Below are 17618 nucleotides of genomic sequence, written 5' to 3' on the forward strand. Positions count from 1 at the left end.
ACTCCTCCAGCAAGTGACCCGTGCCCCACGCTGCAGAGGAAAGCGAAAAACCTCCAGGCACTCTGCCAATCTGCCCTGGAGGAAAATTCCTTCCTGATCCCAAATATGGCAATCAGCTGAACCCTGAGCACGTGGGCAAGACTCACCAGCCAGCACCCAGGAAAGAATTCTCTGTAGTAACTCAGATTCCCACCCCATCTAACATCCCATCACAGACCATTGGGTATATTTACCTGCTAATAAGCGAAGATGAATTAATTGCCAAAATTTGGCTATCCCATCATACCATCTCCTCCATAAACTTATCAAGCTTAGTCTTGAAGCCAGATATGTCTTTGGCCCCCACTATTCCCCTCGGAAGGCTGTTCCCAGATCTTCACTCCTCTGATGGTTAGAAACCTTCATCTAATTTCAAGTCTAAACTTCCTAATGTCCAGTTTATATCCATTTGTTCTTGTGTCCACATTGGCACTGAGCTTAAATAATTCCTCTCCCTCCCTGATGTTTATCCCTCTGATATATTTAGAGAGAGCGATCAGATCTCCCCTCAGCCCTCTTTTGGTTAGGCTAAACAAGCCGAGCTCTTTGAGGGCTGTCAAATCCCCCCTGCACTAAGGGGAATTCCAGCTGGGAAGATCTGCCAGCTTTGCAGCCCCTACGCACCAGCACAGCTGGCATACAGGTGCTGCTTGGAATCCCAGAATCGGGGCCCATGTCTTGTAGCGCTGAGAATGCTGATTTAAATTGGGTGCAGTGGACGGCCGTGAAGGCTGGGTGGAGTGAATGGAAGGAGACTAATGAAAACCAGGAGAACAATCACAAATTGGTTTCAGAGAACAGGAGGCCAGTGAAGAGGACTCTGAAGTATTTATAAGGACTGTTCACACTGCAAATGGAACTGTACTACTGTATTTAAACACGCCGACTGCAAGCATAGTTTCAATGGCAAAGTGGAGGACAGTGGCTGAGGCATTAACCTGAATATTCTATTGTATCTACCGTAGAACCTCTGAGTTACAAACACCAGAGTTATGAGCTGACGGTCAACCACACACCTCATTTGGAACTGGAAGTACACAATCAGGCAGCAGCAGAGACCAAAAAAAATAGCAGCAGCAAATACAGTACCGTCTTAAACGTAAAATACTAAAACAATAAAGGGAAAGTTTAAACAAAAAAGATTTGACAAAGTGCTTGTTTCATTTACATTAAGATGGTTAAAAGCAACATTGTCTTCCGCATAGTTAAGTTTCAAAAGTATATTAAATCAATGTTCAGTTGTAAACTTTTGAAAGAACTAAAAGGTTTGGTTGAGAGTTATGAACAACCTGCATTCTGAGGCGTTTGTAACTCTGAGGTTCTACTGTAAGTCTAAGCTATTTCTTAGGTATGCCTGGAAAAAAATTATACTTCTTACCTTGCTGGTCAGCTCTCGGCTGTTGACAACTCTTACATGATTAGCTAATTTGGTGACATCCTTGCCATTGAGTAGCCGAAGATTTTGTAAAAGAAACATGACCTTATAGTCATCATTGGTCTAGAAAACGGATACAATGTTTCAGTTATGGTGACGCATGTATAATATTCCCTTGAACCAACAATCACTCTTTGTTTTTCAATTACAAAATCATCAGGAAGGAACTGAAGAGATTTATTCCACAATGGGCACTTAATGAAGTAATTTAGCACTGCATAAGACTTCCCAATCAAATATGTTCCATTGACAAATAAAAGCTTTTTCCTGACTGCCAGCCCTGGAAACTCAACTGGAGTCTGAAAGTCACGTTGGGCTCTTTCCAGTTCATACGTCACCACGACTAAAATCTCTGCCAGTAGCTACACCAGAGAGACTTGTGCAGATATGATGGCTGGCACAATTTGCTTCTGCGCGTAGAACTCACTTAACTCTTCTGCTGATGACCTCCCTTGCTCTCCCACAGCTGTGGCACGTCTGCAGCGTTATGTGGAGTACAAAGTAGCAAAAGGGTTTTTGTGGTCCCCAAGATCCCTTTCACACTTAGCACTTCCATAGAGTTCCCCACCTTCAAAGCGTTGCACAGAGGAATGACGTCAGAACACCCTGAACAAGCAGCCCTGGGAGGGAAGTTTCCTCTGGCTGGCCTAATGACTAGAGCACTGGTCTGGGACACAAGAGACCTGGCTCTGCCACTGGCATGCTGGATGACCCTGGGCCCTCTGTGTGCATCAGTTTCCTCATCTGCACAATAGAGATAATGCTACTGACCTCCTTTGTAAAGCACTTTGAACTCTACTGTTGACGAGTGCTATATAAGGCAATATTATTATTTACGTCCCACTCAATACACTGCTTATCACATAAGGATGGAAGTTGTATCACTCACTGTCAGGTACACATTGTTTTCATAGTTTAGCTCCTCCAGCAGTGGGAACTGCTTCAGGACAGTCACATCTTCCAGTTGGTTGTTACTACAGTTTAGGACACGCAGGTCTGGCAGGCTTAGATTAGCAGGTAGCTTGTCCAACAGATTATCAGAGAGATCGAGATTTTGCAGATGTCTCAGACGGGAAAACAACCGGGGATCCAAGTCTCCGGTCTTTAACTGCAGCTTGGATAAGCTGAAACAAAACAAAAACAGAACACATGCTGTCTCCAGTTCCCCAAAGGTGGACACATCTGACTTTTAATGGATATAAAGTCTCATTCTGCTGCACCTTTCACTCAGACAAAACTTGCTGAGTAAATCTCGCTGACCCTACATTCACTTTTGAGAGTAGCGCTACAGGTTTCAAGCACAAATCTGAAGATGACAAGGAGAGAGTTGTTAAGAGTAACCACAAGTCTGGTGGATGAACAGTAACCATTGCTAACATCTACAGGCAAAACCTGCACCTGTTACCTACTGAGAGAAAACAGCCATTTGCGACACTCCCAATTCACTGACAATAAACAGTGGAATGACTCTCTTAATTCCCAGGCCATGCAGTCAGTGGCTCACTACGAAACAACTTATAGTTCCTATGAACACCTATCACTCATACTATTCCATATCCTATTATGATAACAATTATAACTGTAGCAATTTTGATGCATCTCTGCTGCTGAATTCTTTGGGTTCACATCTTTCAGAGTCCACACTTGACTTCCGGAACACTATTTCCAAAAGAGAAATAACATACCAGAGTTACTTCCTCATCAAACTGTCTGTTATACCCATTTACATCACATACATGGCGACCAGACCCACAGAATACATTATACACCTCTATCTCGATATAACGCGAATTTGGATATAACGTGGTAAAGCAGTGCTCCGGGGAGGGGGAGGGAAGGAGGGAGGGGGAAGCGCACTCCACTGGATCAAAGCAAGTTCAATATAATGTGGTTTCACCTATAACACAGTAAGATTTTTTGGCTCCCCAGGATAGCGTTATATTGAGGTAGAGGTGTATTCTTCATGCACCTCAAAGCACTTCCCTCTCTAACCACTAAACCATCTTGCCTGGGATCAGCCCCGTGGCAGTTTTCAAACAACTGACCAACTTTCAAAAAAAAAAAAATTAAAAAAAAAAAAATTATGTTTTACTTTCAATAAGTAAAATAAAATCAATAAATAAAAACACGGTATCAAAGTGTTCCAATGTGCAATTCCACCTCCAAATCCATGACGGCCCGAGGTACAGAAAGGGCAGAATCCTATCCTAGAACAAGCAGAGGTTTATAGTAGTTGCGGACAACTGGTCCTATGAAAAAACCAAACAGGTGTTTCATCCCATTGGAGAAATGGGAAATTCTCTTTCTAAGGGGACAGAGGACCTTTCCCACCTGACATATCATGAGAATTGGGGTCAGACTGGTCTAGTTAAACCTTTACATTACAGTCCAGATTCTGATCCCCTTACTCACAGCAAGTAGCACCTTACTCCACGACTGGTTCCCATTAAAGACAATGGAGGAAGGTGCTATTTAATGTAAGGAGATCAGAAGCCAGCCCTCCTTAAACAGTTCTGCAGCAAAATACATGGCATAAGCAGAATATACATGTGGGTAAAGATCTTACAATTGCAGATAATATGACTATCTAATTCTTGCTTATTCAACCTTCTAATGCTGATATTCCATATTTTATAATGTACATGCGTTATTCCGAGGGCTGTCGATTAATTGCAGTTAACTCACAAGATTAACTAAAAAAAATCACGATTAATTGCACTGTTAAACAATAGAATTCCATTTGAAATTTATTAAATATTTTGGATGTTTTTCTACATTTTTATCTATATTCTGTATTGTAATTGAAATCAAAGTGTATATTATTCTTGATTTCAAATATTTGCACTATGAAAGATAAACAAAAGAAATAGTATTTTTCAATTCACCTCATACAAGTATGGTAGTGCAACCTCTGTGTCCTGAAAGTGCAATTTACAAACGTACACTTTGTTTTGTTACATACCTGCACTCAAAAACAAAACAATGTAAAACTTCAGAGCCTACAAGTTCACTCGGTTCACTTGTTGTTCAGCCAATCGCTAAGACAAACAAGTCTGTTCACATTTACAGGAGATAATGCTGCCTGCTTCTTATTTACGTCACCAGAAAGTGAGAACAGGCATTTGCATGGCTCTTTTGTACCGACATTGCAAGGCCTTTACATGCCAGATATGCTAAAAGTTTGTATGCCCCTCATGCTTCATCCACCATTCTAGAGAACATGCTTCCATGCCGATGACACTCGTTAAAAGAATAATGCGTTAAGTTTGTGACTTCTTGGGGGAGAGTTTTATGTCCTATGCTGTTTTACCCACATTCTGCCATATATTTCATGTTATAGCAGTCTCGGATGATGACTCAGCACACGTTGTTCATTTTAATAACACTTTTACTGCAAATATAACAAAACACAAAGAAGGTACCAATGTGAAATTCTAAAGATGGCTACAGCACTCAACCCAAGCTTTAAGAATCTGAGGTGCCTTGCAAAATCTGAGAGGGACGGGGTGTGTTGCATGCTTTCAAAAGTCTTAAAAGAGCAACACTTCAGTGTAGAAACTACAGAACCAAAACCACCAAAAACAGAAAATCAACCTTCTGCTGGTGACACCTGACTCAGATAATGAAAATGAACATGAGTCAATCCGTATGTTGAATTGTTATCGATCAGAACCCGTTGTCAGCATGAACGCATATCTGTTGGAATGGTGGCTGAAGCATGAATGGACATATGAATCTTTAATGCATCTGGCACGTAAATATCTTGCAATGCCGGCTGTGTCAAGAGAATGCCTGTTCTCATTTTCAAGTGACATTGTAAACAAGAAGCAGGCAGCATTATCTCCTGCAAATGTAAACAAACTTGTTTGTCTGAGTGATTGGCTGAACAAGTAGTAAAACTGAGTGGACTTGCAGGTTTTAAAGTTTTACATTGTTTTATTTTTGAATAAAGTTATTTTCTGTACATAATTCTACATACGTAAGTTCAACTTTCATGATAAAGAGATTGCACTACAGTACTTGTTTTAGGTGAATTGAAAAATACTATTTTTTTTGGTTTTTTACTGTGCAAATACTTGTAATAAAAAATAAATATAAATAAATACAAAGTAAGCACTGTATACTTTGTATTCTGTGTTGTAATTGAAATCAATGTATTTGAAAAATGTACAAAACATCCACAAATATTTAAATAAATGGTATTCTATTATTAACAGTGCAATTAATCGCGATTCATTTTTTTAATTGCGCAATTAATCATGATTAATATTTTTACTCACTTGACCACCCTAGTTATTTCATATTCTAATAACACTATTTAAAGAAGGAAAAAGAGGGGGTATAGCCCAGACTGGATTCAACTGGAATATGCGAGAGTCTGGTTTGCACTTACTTCAGAGTCTCAATCTTTCGTAGCCTAGTCGATCTTGGAACTGCTCTTTCCAAAAGAAGCTCTGTAGTAACTTTTGACATTTTTAATTTCTGCCCCTTTCCTGGAAACACAGGGCCGTCAGCAGTAGACTGTCTTCTCAGCACCTTCCTGGTGAAAGAAACAGAAATTAGGGGGAATCTTTTAAAGCTGTGTCCCAGCAAGAGAAAGAAAAAAAAAGTTATTGTGCAACTGCCCCTTGTTGATAAAACTGACATCACTGGGTAATATTAGCAACCCAGACTTGCAAAACAACCAAATTCCACTTCACTGCCCTCACTGCAATGATGATAATAAAAACACTAGTGATACTTTGCTCCCCCATTAAAAGAAGTTACTCCTTGCAAGTGAGTTGTAGCCTAGATTGTAAGCTGGTACAGGGACCACATTTTACTTCTGTGTCTGTGCAGCACCTAGCACGACAGGGCCCTTAGGCGCTACCGCAATACAAAGCCTGCCTAGTGCAAGGTTTCTTCCTCTGAAGCAAGTGTTACTAGCCCCTGGACAGGATACTGGACTACAGAGACCACTAGCTGGATCCAGTCTAGAAATTCCCAGAATTTTGCAAAGCTGGACTAACTAGCTCATTCCTCCATCCAAAGGGAGAGAAGGTACAAGCGATAATGTCCATCACCTTTGACGGACACTAATTTCTCACAGGGGAAAGACATGCTAATAGCAATAGTGTAGGTTATTAGGAAACACATTGCTGTGGAAAGGGGAAACGACCCATATTAAAATATACTATGTACAGTGCCAGAACAGTCTTAGGGCACAGAGGTTGGGGATACTGGGCCTTGGATTAGCTTCCTTTCCAGCCCTCGTTCTAAAGGAAGGGAGTACAAAAAGAGCTCCTAGACCATGATCATGACCTGCCGTCTAATGAGATGGAGATTAGGCTGCAAGCTTGTGAGAGTATGTGGGGCCCTGAGCAGTCACTTGTCTTGCTTAACAAGACTTGCTACAGGCAAGAGCCAGCGGCAGGATCTGTTTGGGACCAACACTGTTGCTTTTGTTAAAATAAAGGTTTTGCGGGCTTAACAGCAGGGAGAATCTCTCATTTCAAATAATAATTTCCCCATTTTATCCAAGATTTAAAAGCATTAAGCCTGACAATTTAATCAGTGGCCATTTATGGCCTGATCCAGCAAGCTGCAGAGCCCCCTTCATCTACCAGGGTAGTCAGTGGGAGTTGAGTTTCTGAATAGATAGCTAGACCCCTAGATACTAATCTCACCAAGCTCAATATATTCAAGCCAGCCATAAACCCCTATGTCAATTATGAAAGTCCAGTTACAAGTTAAAACCAAGGCAGGCATAGCTGAGTTACGAGCCATGTCAGAAACTGGGCTGATATCGCAGACACAGCTGTGTCACGCTGTCATGGGCCACATTATGGGTCACACAGACCATCTCACATAAAGGGGCTCTGTCACCAGAGTTACAGATCACATTGTAATGACAGTATTACAGGCTTTGCCATTACGTTACAGGCCACGTCACTGCCATGTTTCACACAGCCACGTTCTGGACTAGCACTCACTCAGGGACACATCCTTGGCCTGTGCTGGCTCAAAGGTGCCAACACGACATTATGAGTCAAATCACCATGTTCTAGGCTAGTTATGCATCAAGGCTGTGTCACTGTGTAATGGGCTGCACTGCTGTGTTCTAAGGTGCTTCCGGATCAGAACAGCGATAATGACTGCACCACCACATTCTCCTCCAGTCCTGGCTCAGCATCACATCTCCATTATGGATTAGGTCACGATACTATGACAGCATTGCCGTATCCACATTGTCATGTTCTGGCTCAAGGTTGTGTTGCCACATTATGGGCTATGTGGCTATGACCACGTCACAGTATTCTGGTCTGGTTCTGGCTTAAGGTTGCTTTGCCACGTTACAGGCTGCCTGGCTGTGACTGTCGCCATGTTCTGGTCCGGTTCCGGCTCAGGGCTGTATTGCGTTGGTATGTTACAGGCCACATCTGAGTGGCTGTCACTATGTTTTGGCTTAGGGCTGCATTGCCATTTTACAGGTTCCTGTGGAGCTGTGACTGCACCACCATGTTCTGGTTCAGCTCTGTCCCAAAACTGCATTGCCACATTATGGGTTCCCTAGTTGTGGCTGCCTCACCGTGTTCTCGTGCAGTCCCAGTGCGGGATTGTGTTGCCATGTTATGGTTGTGACCATGTAACTTTGTTCTGGCCCAGTTCCAACAAAGGTTTGTGTTGCCATGTTGTTGATCATGTGGCTGTGACCGAGTTGGGGTGTTCCGGTTCAGTTCTAACACAGGGTTGCGTTGTCGTGCTATGGGTTGCGTGGCTGTGACCAGGTCACTGTGTTTCGATCCCATTCCAGCGTGGGGGTTGCATGTGACTGAGTTGCTATGTTCCAATCCACTTCTGGATCCGGACTGCATTGCCACGTTAAGGTTCACGTGGTTGTGACTGAGTCACCGTTTCGATCCAGTTCTGGCATGGGGTCGTGTTGCTATGTCACGTGGCTGTGACAGGGTCGCCGTGGTCTGGGCTGGTCCAGTTCCAGTGTGGGGTTGTGCTATTATGTTATGGGTCAGGTAGCTGCAGCCAGGTCACCCTTTTCCAGTTCAGTCCCAGCTCAAGATTACATTGCCGTGTTTTGTCACGGTGGTGTGTCCTGGTCCAGTTCCAGCAAGCCAGGGCATTGCCATGTTCTGGGTCATATGGCTATGTCTGAATCAGCATGTTCTCGTCCTGTTACGGTGCTGTGTCTGGAGACATAGGGCTGCGTCCCGATCGCTGTGGTCTGGTCCAGTTGCATGGCTGTGACTATGTTGTGTTCTGGTCCAGTCTAGTTCCGGGGTGGGTCTGGGGGTGCAGAGCCTCCACGGGCACGTCCGCATGTATCAGCGTAGTCCTGACTCAGAGCCCTGCCCAAATTACGGAGGGCTGCCAGACCCCCATGTTCTAGGCCGGCCCAGGCTCACACCTCTGCCTGCAATTGGCGAGGGGGGTGGGGTGGCGTGGCGTGGGAGCGGCGGCGACAGCCTCCATGTCTCAGGCTCAGGGCCAGGCCTGCGATGTTCAGGGATGGGGTCAAAAACACCCCACATCTCATGCCAACCCTGCCTGCGGCGCTGGGGGGGGAGGGAGCCCCCGCGTCCCAGCCGGCCCTGGCTCGGGGCCCTGCCTGCGGCGCTGGGGGGAGGGAGCCCCCGCGTCCCAGCCGGCCCTGGCTCGGGGCCCTGCCTGCGGCGCTGGGGGGAGGGAGCCCCCGCGTCCCAGCCGGCCCTGGCTCGGGGCCCTGCCTGCGGCGCTGGGGGGAGGGAGCCCCCGCGTCCCAGCCGGCCCTGGCTCGGGGCCCTGCCTGCGGCGCTGGGGGGAGGGAGCCCCCGCGTCCCAGCCGGCCCTGGCTCGGGGCCCTGCCTGCGGCGCTGGGGGGAGGGAGCCCCCGCGTCCCAGGCCGAGCAGAGCCGGAAGCTCGACCTAGGCCTCAGGACCCCAGGGGCAGGGACGGGAGTAGGTGCCGAGGAGCGCCTAAGGCCGGAAATAGGGAGAACTACAACTCCCAGCATGCTCCGCCGCCCTACGCGGAACTCGCTTCCCCAGTCTGCGGGACGCCCGCCAAGCTAGAGAGCGCGCTCGGCCCCGGAGCATGCCTGGGTTGAGTTCTCCCTATTTCCGGCCTTAGGCCTCCTCGGCACCTACTCCCGTCCTGCCCTGGGTCCGAGGCCTAGGTCGAGTTCCGGCTCTGCTCGGCTGGAGCGCGGGGGCTCCCTCCCCAGCGCCGCAGGCAGGGCCCCGAGCAGGGCGGCTGGACGCGGGGGCTCCCTCCCCCAGCGCCGCAGGCAGGCCGAGCCGGGCCGGCTGGACGCGGGGCTCCCTCCCCCCCCAGCGCCGCGGCAGGGTTGGCATGAGAGTGGGGTGTTTTTGACCCCATCCTGAAATCGCAGGCTGCCTGAGCCTGAGACATGGAGGGCGTCGCCGCCGCTCCACGCCACGCCACCACCCCCTCGCCAATTGCAGGCAGAGGTGTGAGCCTGGGCGCGCCTAGAACATGGGTGGCCGCCCTCCGTCATTTGGGCAGGCCCTCTAGTTCAGGACCGCTGGATAACATGCGGACTGCCCGTGGAGGCTCTGCACCCCCAGCACCACCCGAACTAGACTGGACCAGAAACAACATAGTCACAGCATGCAACTGGCCAGACCCACAGCGATCGGACGCAGCCCTATGTCTCCGACACAGCACCGTAACAGGCGAGAACATGCTGATTCAGACATAGCCATATACCCAGAACATGCATGCCTGGCTTGCTGGAACTGGACCAGGACCACACACGTGACAAAACGGCAATGTAATCTTGAGCTGGACTGAACTGGAAAAGGGTGACCTGGCTGCAGCTACCTGACCCATAACATAATAGCACAACCCACACTGGAACTCGGACCAGCCCAGACCACGGCGACCCTTCACAGCCACGTGACATGCAACACGACCCATGCCAGAACTGGATCGAAACGTGACTCAGTCACAACCACGTGACCTTAACGTGGCAATGCAGTCCGGATCAGAAGTGATTGGAATAGCAACTCAGTCACATGCAACCCCCACGCTGGAATGGATCGAAACACAGTGACCTGGTCACAGCCAGCAACCCATAGCGACAACTCACCCTGTGTTAGAACTGAACCGGAACACCAATCGGTTACAGCCACATGACAACACATGGCAACACAAACTTTGTTGGAATGGCCAGAACAAAGTTACATGTCACAACCATAACATGGCAACACAATCCCGCACTGGGACTGCACGGAAACACGGTGAGGCAGCCACAACTAGGGAACCCATAATGTGCAATGCAGTTTTGGGACAGAGCTGAACCAGAACATGGTGGTGCAGTCACAGCTCCACAGGAACCTGTAAAATGGCATGCAGCCTAAGCAAAACATAGTGCAGCCACTCAGATGTGGCCTGTAAATACCAACGCAATACAGCCTGAGCCGGACCGGACAGAAATGGCGACAGTCCAGCCAGGCAGCCTGTAACGTGGCAAGCACTTAAGCCAGAACCAGACCAGATACTGTGACGTGTCATAGCCACATGCCTCATGTGGACACAACCATGAGCAGAACATGACAATGTGGTACGCATGCTGTCCATAGATCGTACTAATCCATAATGGAGATTGATGCTGAGCCAGGACTGGAGGGTGTGGTGGTGCAGTCATTATCGCTGTTCTGATCGGAAGCACCTTAGAACACGAGTGCAGCCCATTACACAGTGACCAGCCTTGATGCATAACTAGCTAGAACATGGTGATTTGACTCATAATGTCGTGTTGGACCTTGAGCCAGCACAGGCCAAGGAGTGTCCCTGATTAGTGCTAGTCCAGAACGTGGCTGTGTGAAACATGGCAGTGACGTGGCCTGTAACGTATGGCAAAGCCTGTAATACTGTCCATTACATGTGATCTGTAACTCTGGTGACAGAGCCCCTTTATGGTGAGATGGTTCGTGTGACCCATAATGTGGCCCATGACAGCGTGACACAGCTGTGTCTGCGATATCAGCCCAGTTTCTGACATGGCCGTAACTCAGCATGCCTGCCTTGGTTTAACTTGTAAATGGACTTTCATAATTGACATAGGGTTTATGGCTGGCTTGAATATATTGAGCTTGGTGAGATTGTATCTAGGGGTCTAGCTATCTATTCAAACTCAACTCCCACTGACTACCCTGGTAGATGAAGGGGCTCTGCAGCTTGCTGGATCAGGCCATAAATGGCCACTGATTCATTGTCAGGCTTAATGCTTTTATCTTGATAAATGGGGAATATTATTTTGAAATGAGAGATTCCCCGCTGTTAAGCCCGCAAAACCTTATTTTAACAAAAGCAACAGTGTTGGTCCCAAACAGATCCTGCGCTGGCTCTTGCTGTAGCAGTCTTGTTAAGCAAGACAAGTGACTGCTCAGGGCCCCACATATCTCACAAGCTGCGCCTAATCTCCATCTCATTAGACGGCAGTCATGTCATGGTCTAGGAGCTCTTTTTGTACTCCTTCCTTTAGAACGAGGGCTGGAAAGGAAGCTAATCCAAGCCAGTATCCCAACCCTGTGCCCTAAGACTGGTCTGGACTGTACATAGTATATTTTAATATGGCGTTTCCCTTTCCACCATGTTTCCTAAACCTACACTATTGCTATTGATTGTCTTCCCTGGAGAATTGTGTCCGTCAAAGGTGATGACATTATCGCTTGTACCTTCTCTCCCTTTGGATGGAGGAATGAGCTAGTTAGTCCAGCTTGCAATTCTGGAATTTCTAGACTGGATCCAGTATGGTCTCTGTAGTCCAGTATCCTGTCCAGGGCTAGTAACACTTGCTTCAGAGAGAAACTTGCACTAGGCAGGCTTTGTATTGCGGTAGCGCCTAAGGGCCTGTCGTGCTAGGTGCTGCACAGACACAGAAGTAAATGTGGTCCCTGTACCAGCTTACAATCTAGGCTACACTCACTTGCAAGGAGTTACTTCTTTAATGGGGGCAAAGTATCACTAGTGTTTTTATCCTCATGTCAGTGAGGGCAGTGAAGTGGATTTGTTGTTGCAAGTCTGGTTGCTAATATTACCCAGTGATGTCAGTTATCAACAAGGGGCGTTGCCAATAACTTTTTTTTTCTTTCTCTTGCTGGACACAGCTTAGATTCCCCCTATTCTGTTCTTCACCAGGAGAGTGCTGAGAAGACAGCCTCTATGCGGCCCTGTGTTTCCAGGAAAGGGGCAGAAATAAAATGTCAAAAGTTACTACAGAGCTTCTTTTGGAAAGAGCAGTTCCAGATCGACTAGGCACGAAAGATTGAGGACTCTGAAGTAAGTGCAACCAGATCTCGCATTCCAGTTGAATCCAGTCTGGGCTATCCCCTCTTTTTCCTTCTTTAAATAGTGTTATTAGAATATGAATAACTAGGGTGTCAAGTGAGTAAATTTAAATCATGTAATTGCGCATTTAAAAAAATGATCGCGATTAATTGCACTGTTAATAATACCATTATTTATATATTGTGATGTTTGTACATTTTCAAATATTGATTCAATTACACACAGTACAAAGTATACAGTGCTTACTTTGTATTTTTTATTATTTATTTTTTATACAAGTATTTGCCAGTAAAAACCAAAAAAAATAGTATTTTTCAATTCACTAACAAGTATGTAGTGCATCTCTTTTCATGAAGTTGAACTTACGTATGTAGAATATGTACAGAAATACTTTATCAAAAATAAACCATGTAAAACTTTAAACTGCAAGTCACTCAGTTTTACTACTTGTTCAGCCAATCACTCAGACAAACAAGTTTGTTTACATTTTGCAGGATAATGCTGCCTGCTTTTGTTTACAATGTCACTGAAAATGAGAACAGGCATTCTTTGAACAGCCGGCATTGCAAGTATTTACGTGCAGATGCATTAAAATTCATATGTCCATTCATGCTTCAGCCCATCCAACAGTATGCGTTCATGCTGAAACGGGTTCTGATCGATAACATTCAACATACGGATTGACTCATGTTATTTCATTATCTGGTCAGGTGTCACCAGGCAGAAGGTTGATTTCTGTTTTTGGTGGTTTTGGTTCTGTAGTTTCTACACTGAGTGTTGCTCTTTAACTTTGAGACTGCAACACACCCGTCCTCTCAGATTTGCAAGGCACCTCAGATTCTTAAGCTTGGTTGAGTGCTGTAGCCATCTTTGATTTCACATGGTACCTTCTTTGTGTTTTATATTTGCAGTAAAAGTGTTTTAAAAGAACAACGTGTGCTGAGTCATCATCCGAGACTGCTATAACATGAAATATGGCAGAATGTGGGTAACAGCATGACATAAAACTTCCCAAGAATCACAACTTACGCATTATTCTTATTACGATGTCCTATCGGCATGAAGCTTGCTTTTCATCTAGCATGGTGAGAGCAATTGTAAGCGTAATTGTAGGGGACTCTACAAAATCGGTTTAGCATAATCTGGCATGTATAGGGGGGTGAGGTGATACATCTTGGCGGAATTTGCTGTCAGAGTTGCACATCTGTACCTACCAAGTGATGCGAACCTTCCGAGACAGCAAACCCCGCTGAATTACGCGTAAAGGGAACTCTCATCCGAATTTTGATGTCATAGTCAGTTAAGGATGTAGAACAGCTCTGTTAAAATAGTATAATAATATCATTGTTTCGAGATTGAGACTAGTTATTAATTGATCTTGGAGGGAAGTCCGCAGTTAAATGAGAGTGAGCCTAGTTATTCATTTCTTTAGTCAAGTGTAGCTATTTTCAACCCTGAGAAAAACCATTTCTACAATACAATCTGTTTTCTTTTGTCATTTCGACTATCCTTGAGTGTCTATTGGCTCTAACCTCCATGTTTGATGTGGATTAACGTCTTCTTGTTACTTCTTCACATGTTCCGGACTTGTAACCAAGATTATCACCCTGTCTTGTTTGGTACCCTAATGACGTGATTGTGGAGGATAATTGTTCCCCTCACTGTTCATTACTCTACTGACACAGGTAAGTCCTAAGGCCACTGTTTTTGAGATGGATTACGATCTCCTCAGGAGGCAGTGTTGGATGTGAAAGAGCTTATTTTGCATGGATTAGCGATTTCTTAGATAATAAATTCGTCCAAGTGTAAATTTGACTTTTCACTCTGATTCGTTTATGTTTAGATCTCTCTCATTTTAAGGATTTTCTCGGTGCTTTTTATGATCTGGAATGTGGTGCATTGAGTTAGCTGCTGTGTGAAGGGCTGTGAAGAAGACATGTAAACGTTGTTGTTCGATTTTAACATTCCTTGTGTATTTCGGTGTTTAGCCAAATGCTACAGATGTGTCGGGCACGGTTTATCTCTTTGCTGATAATATCAGAGATGTCAAAACCTAGAACTTTGTGTAATGGGGTGATCAACATCCGGCACTGCTCCTGTCCGGGTAGCTTCTTTTCTTTGTCAATTGCATGGTTTCAGTAGAGAAAAGGCCAGTTTTTGATTTATTTTGTAATGGCTTTTTATAAGGTATCTTCTTTTAATACTATATTTCGATCTAATAACAACACTTTATGTATTTCCCTTAATTAGTCACTTCCTGGGGAGTATCTCTCTTACATATCTTTCCATTGTTCGTTGGAGAACTAGCACTGCTGAGTGACAAGTATGCTCAAGCATAGAGTAGTTTTTGTTAGAGCAGACTTGACACCAGTCTTCTAAATTCCTGATTTTTAACATTGGCTCATCTTTTTTCGCTCCACGTATGTGAACTAGTTTGATCATTCATATAGAAATTTTTTTACTCTTTCTCTACTTTATCACTCGGTCATAGGAGTCTTGCTCTAGCCTCTCGACGGTCTGTTCTGGTTTGCGTTCCTTCTTTAATATTATCTATGACTTATGTGTTAAGGCACTTGTTTCTACTATCGATTGTCTCAAGTTGCTGTAGTTCTTTTAACATTTACGTTAAGAACGCTGTATAAATAAACACTGTATGCATGTGTTGAAGAGATGCATCGTAGTAGTAAAATGATTTAAGAGTGGATTCCAGTACTTTTCCGTATAACGTTAATTAAAGTTGACAGCCATTAGACTCCAAATGGAGTTTAGATTCAGCCTGATAATTTTTTGAAAATGAGTTGAAGTAGATTTTCTGAACCTACATGATGTTTCTACCTCCTGCTCTGTTCTTTACAGGGAGTATGTTCAAAGTCTCTTCTTCTTATTCGTCTCATAGTTTACATTATTTACTCACTGAATATATTTTACTGCCATTTTCAGCCCCAGCTATAGAACCTAAACAGCTCCTTTCTTTTCCTTTCTGACCACTTGTACGCTCTTCCCAAGCCATCGCTGTCAGGTCGATCGATTTTTATGAGAGGAGTGAGGAAGCCGGTACAAATTACGGGCCGTCTTTCCCCAGCTTCTTGTTGTGTTTAATCTCATGTTTTTTCTATTATTTCGTGATCCGCCGTTGCTTGACGGGGTCTGAAATTTTTTCGCTTGGGCATGTCTGAACTGCTCTCGGTGCGGCCCTGATAGCTCATGTATCTCACCTTGATCGTATGACATTTGTCTGTTGTGCCTCAATGTTGTTTAAATGTAATTCTTTCATCCAGTGAAACAAGCAGTGCAGACCGGCTAGAATGAGAAGCTGTTTTGTTGACGAACTGCTATGCCCACAACTCATTCGTTGATTCTTCTATGGCATAGCCAACAATCTCCCACGGAGTATGAAGCCTCTGGTCTGAGATCGCCATATCATGTAAATAGTTTTAGTAATCTTGAGTGTATCTATTTATCATAAAAATAATACTGTTGATTAGATAATGCAAAACTCTCTTACAACTTAAAAAATAAACAGTGGAAAAACTAATACTGTGTAAGTAATTTCCTATTACCTATTCTCGATGTGAAATAGGCCATGGGTGATGTTTTTAAACTAATGCATCTGTTTCGAATCTGGTCATTTATCACCTCTCTTTTGTGTATACTTTTGCAGTATTCTCTATATATCTGTATATTAAAAATAGTTGCTTGTTTCTGCACAGAGCTATTTTCTAACTCTAACAGGCCTACTGCATTAAAACTAACTATATTCTTATTGGTTTAGCTTTGGGTGGTAACACGATGCCTCATGTTTAAATTGAAATTTAATTTTTAGTTATCAATAAGGTTTTATCGTGCTTAATACTAAATCCTTTGTTGTTGAAACCTTTTAGGTTAACTTTCACTGGTACCATTAATTATGTGATCGGGTCGCCTAGCCGTTGAGAGTTTGTCAGGGCTTCAAGATCACTGGCCATCAACAATTGTTCGTTTCACCCATAATAGTTGTGTGTGTGTGTACATCATACTACGACCAGTAAATTCATATATTTTACATGAAGAATCAAGATATAATGCAAACGAAATAAAAATAAAATCCTGATATATGCCTTTACTGGTGATCATTTCCTCACACTGAACATATGATAAATTTGCATTTTTTAAATCTCATTCAGGGAAATATTTATGTTGTGTGGTGTATTAATTCAGGTCTACTATTGCTTTTAGTAATGAGTTATTGTGATCTTGAACTATGCGAATACAAATTCGGGCTTATGTAGTTTATTTTGTCGAGAGTTTGATGGTTCTCGTCATTGATGCATATATGTGACTGGTAACGATCTGGCGTCTCGATTATACAACATGACAGCCCGCATTGAATTCAAGGGAATATACCATTGTGCACATCAAATTTTTGTTTCTGTCTCAAGTTATACAACTGCTCATTTCAGACGGCAGCTGATCTAAGACCATGGAAGAGCTTGACATCCAGTGTGAAATATACTATTGTCTGAATTGAACAACTGGGAAAAATAAAACAACATCGAGACAACAATTTTAATGTTCTCTGGTCTGCGCAGCTGCTGTACTTATTGGAGATGTACGAATAATATATCATTGCTTGTATAGTGTGTTATTTGATTAAGTTTGGCTGAGTGACAGCAGGCTATTGAGTGCGTGAGGTTGTCTGGAAGAGCTATGCACCTTCAAATGTTGGGGCTAAGCCAGAAACAGATAGTCACGCGTTGCTCTAATGTGATAGATCGGGTGCTCATCTCTTTTGTGGGGCCATTTGCTGAATACCAGAGATAAGCCGTCACTTAGCCTCCTCATTATGACACATCCTCTTGCAATGGCCCCTAGAAT

General features: G+C 44.3%; 1 protein-coding gene across 3 annotated transcripts in view; it reads right to left on the minus strand.

Moving 5' to 3' along the window:
• The window catches only part of LRWD1 (leucine rich repeats and WD repeat domain containing 1), a 35817-nt gene that overhangs the window by 17992 nt on the left and 207 nt on the right, over window positions 1-17618 (minus strand). The window contains exons 1-4 of one of the 3 annotated variants that reach the window (XM_032778020.2): window positions 7618-8676; window positions 5868-6014; window positions 2364-2598; window positions 1418-1537 (exon numbers count right to left, since the gene is read on the minus strand). In XM_032778020.2, the coding sequence (XP_032633911.1) occupies window positions 1418-1537; window positions 2364-2598; window positions 5868-6014; window positions 7618-7646 (531 nt within the window). In that variant the 5' untranslated portion in view covers window positions 7647-8676. Of the gene's footprint in view, window positions 1-1417; window positions 1538-2363; window positions 2599-5867; window positions 6015-7446; window positions 7539-7617; window positions 8677-17618 lie in introns of those variants that run through there. The other 2 variants (XM_032778022.2, XM_032778021.2) reach the window with 2 other exon arrangements.

The sequence above is a fragment of the Chelonoidis abingdonii genome, chromosome 20 (genome assembly GCF_003597395.2).
Source record: "Chelonoidis abingdonii isolate Lonesome George chromosome 20, CheloAbing_2.0, whole genome shotgun sequence".
Lineage (NCBI taxonomy): Eukaryota > Metazoa > Chordata > Testudines > Testudinidae > Chelonoidis > Chelonoidis abingdonii.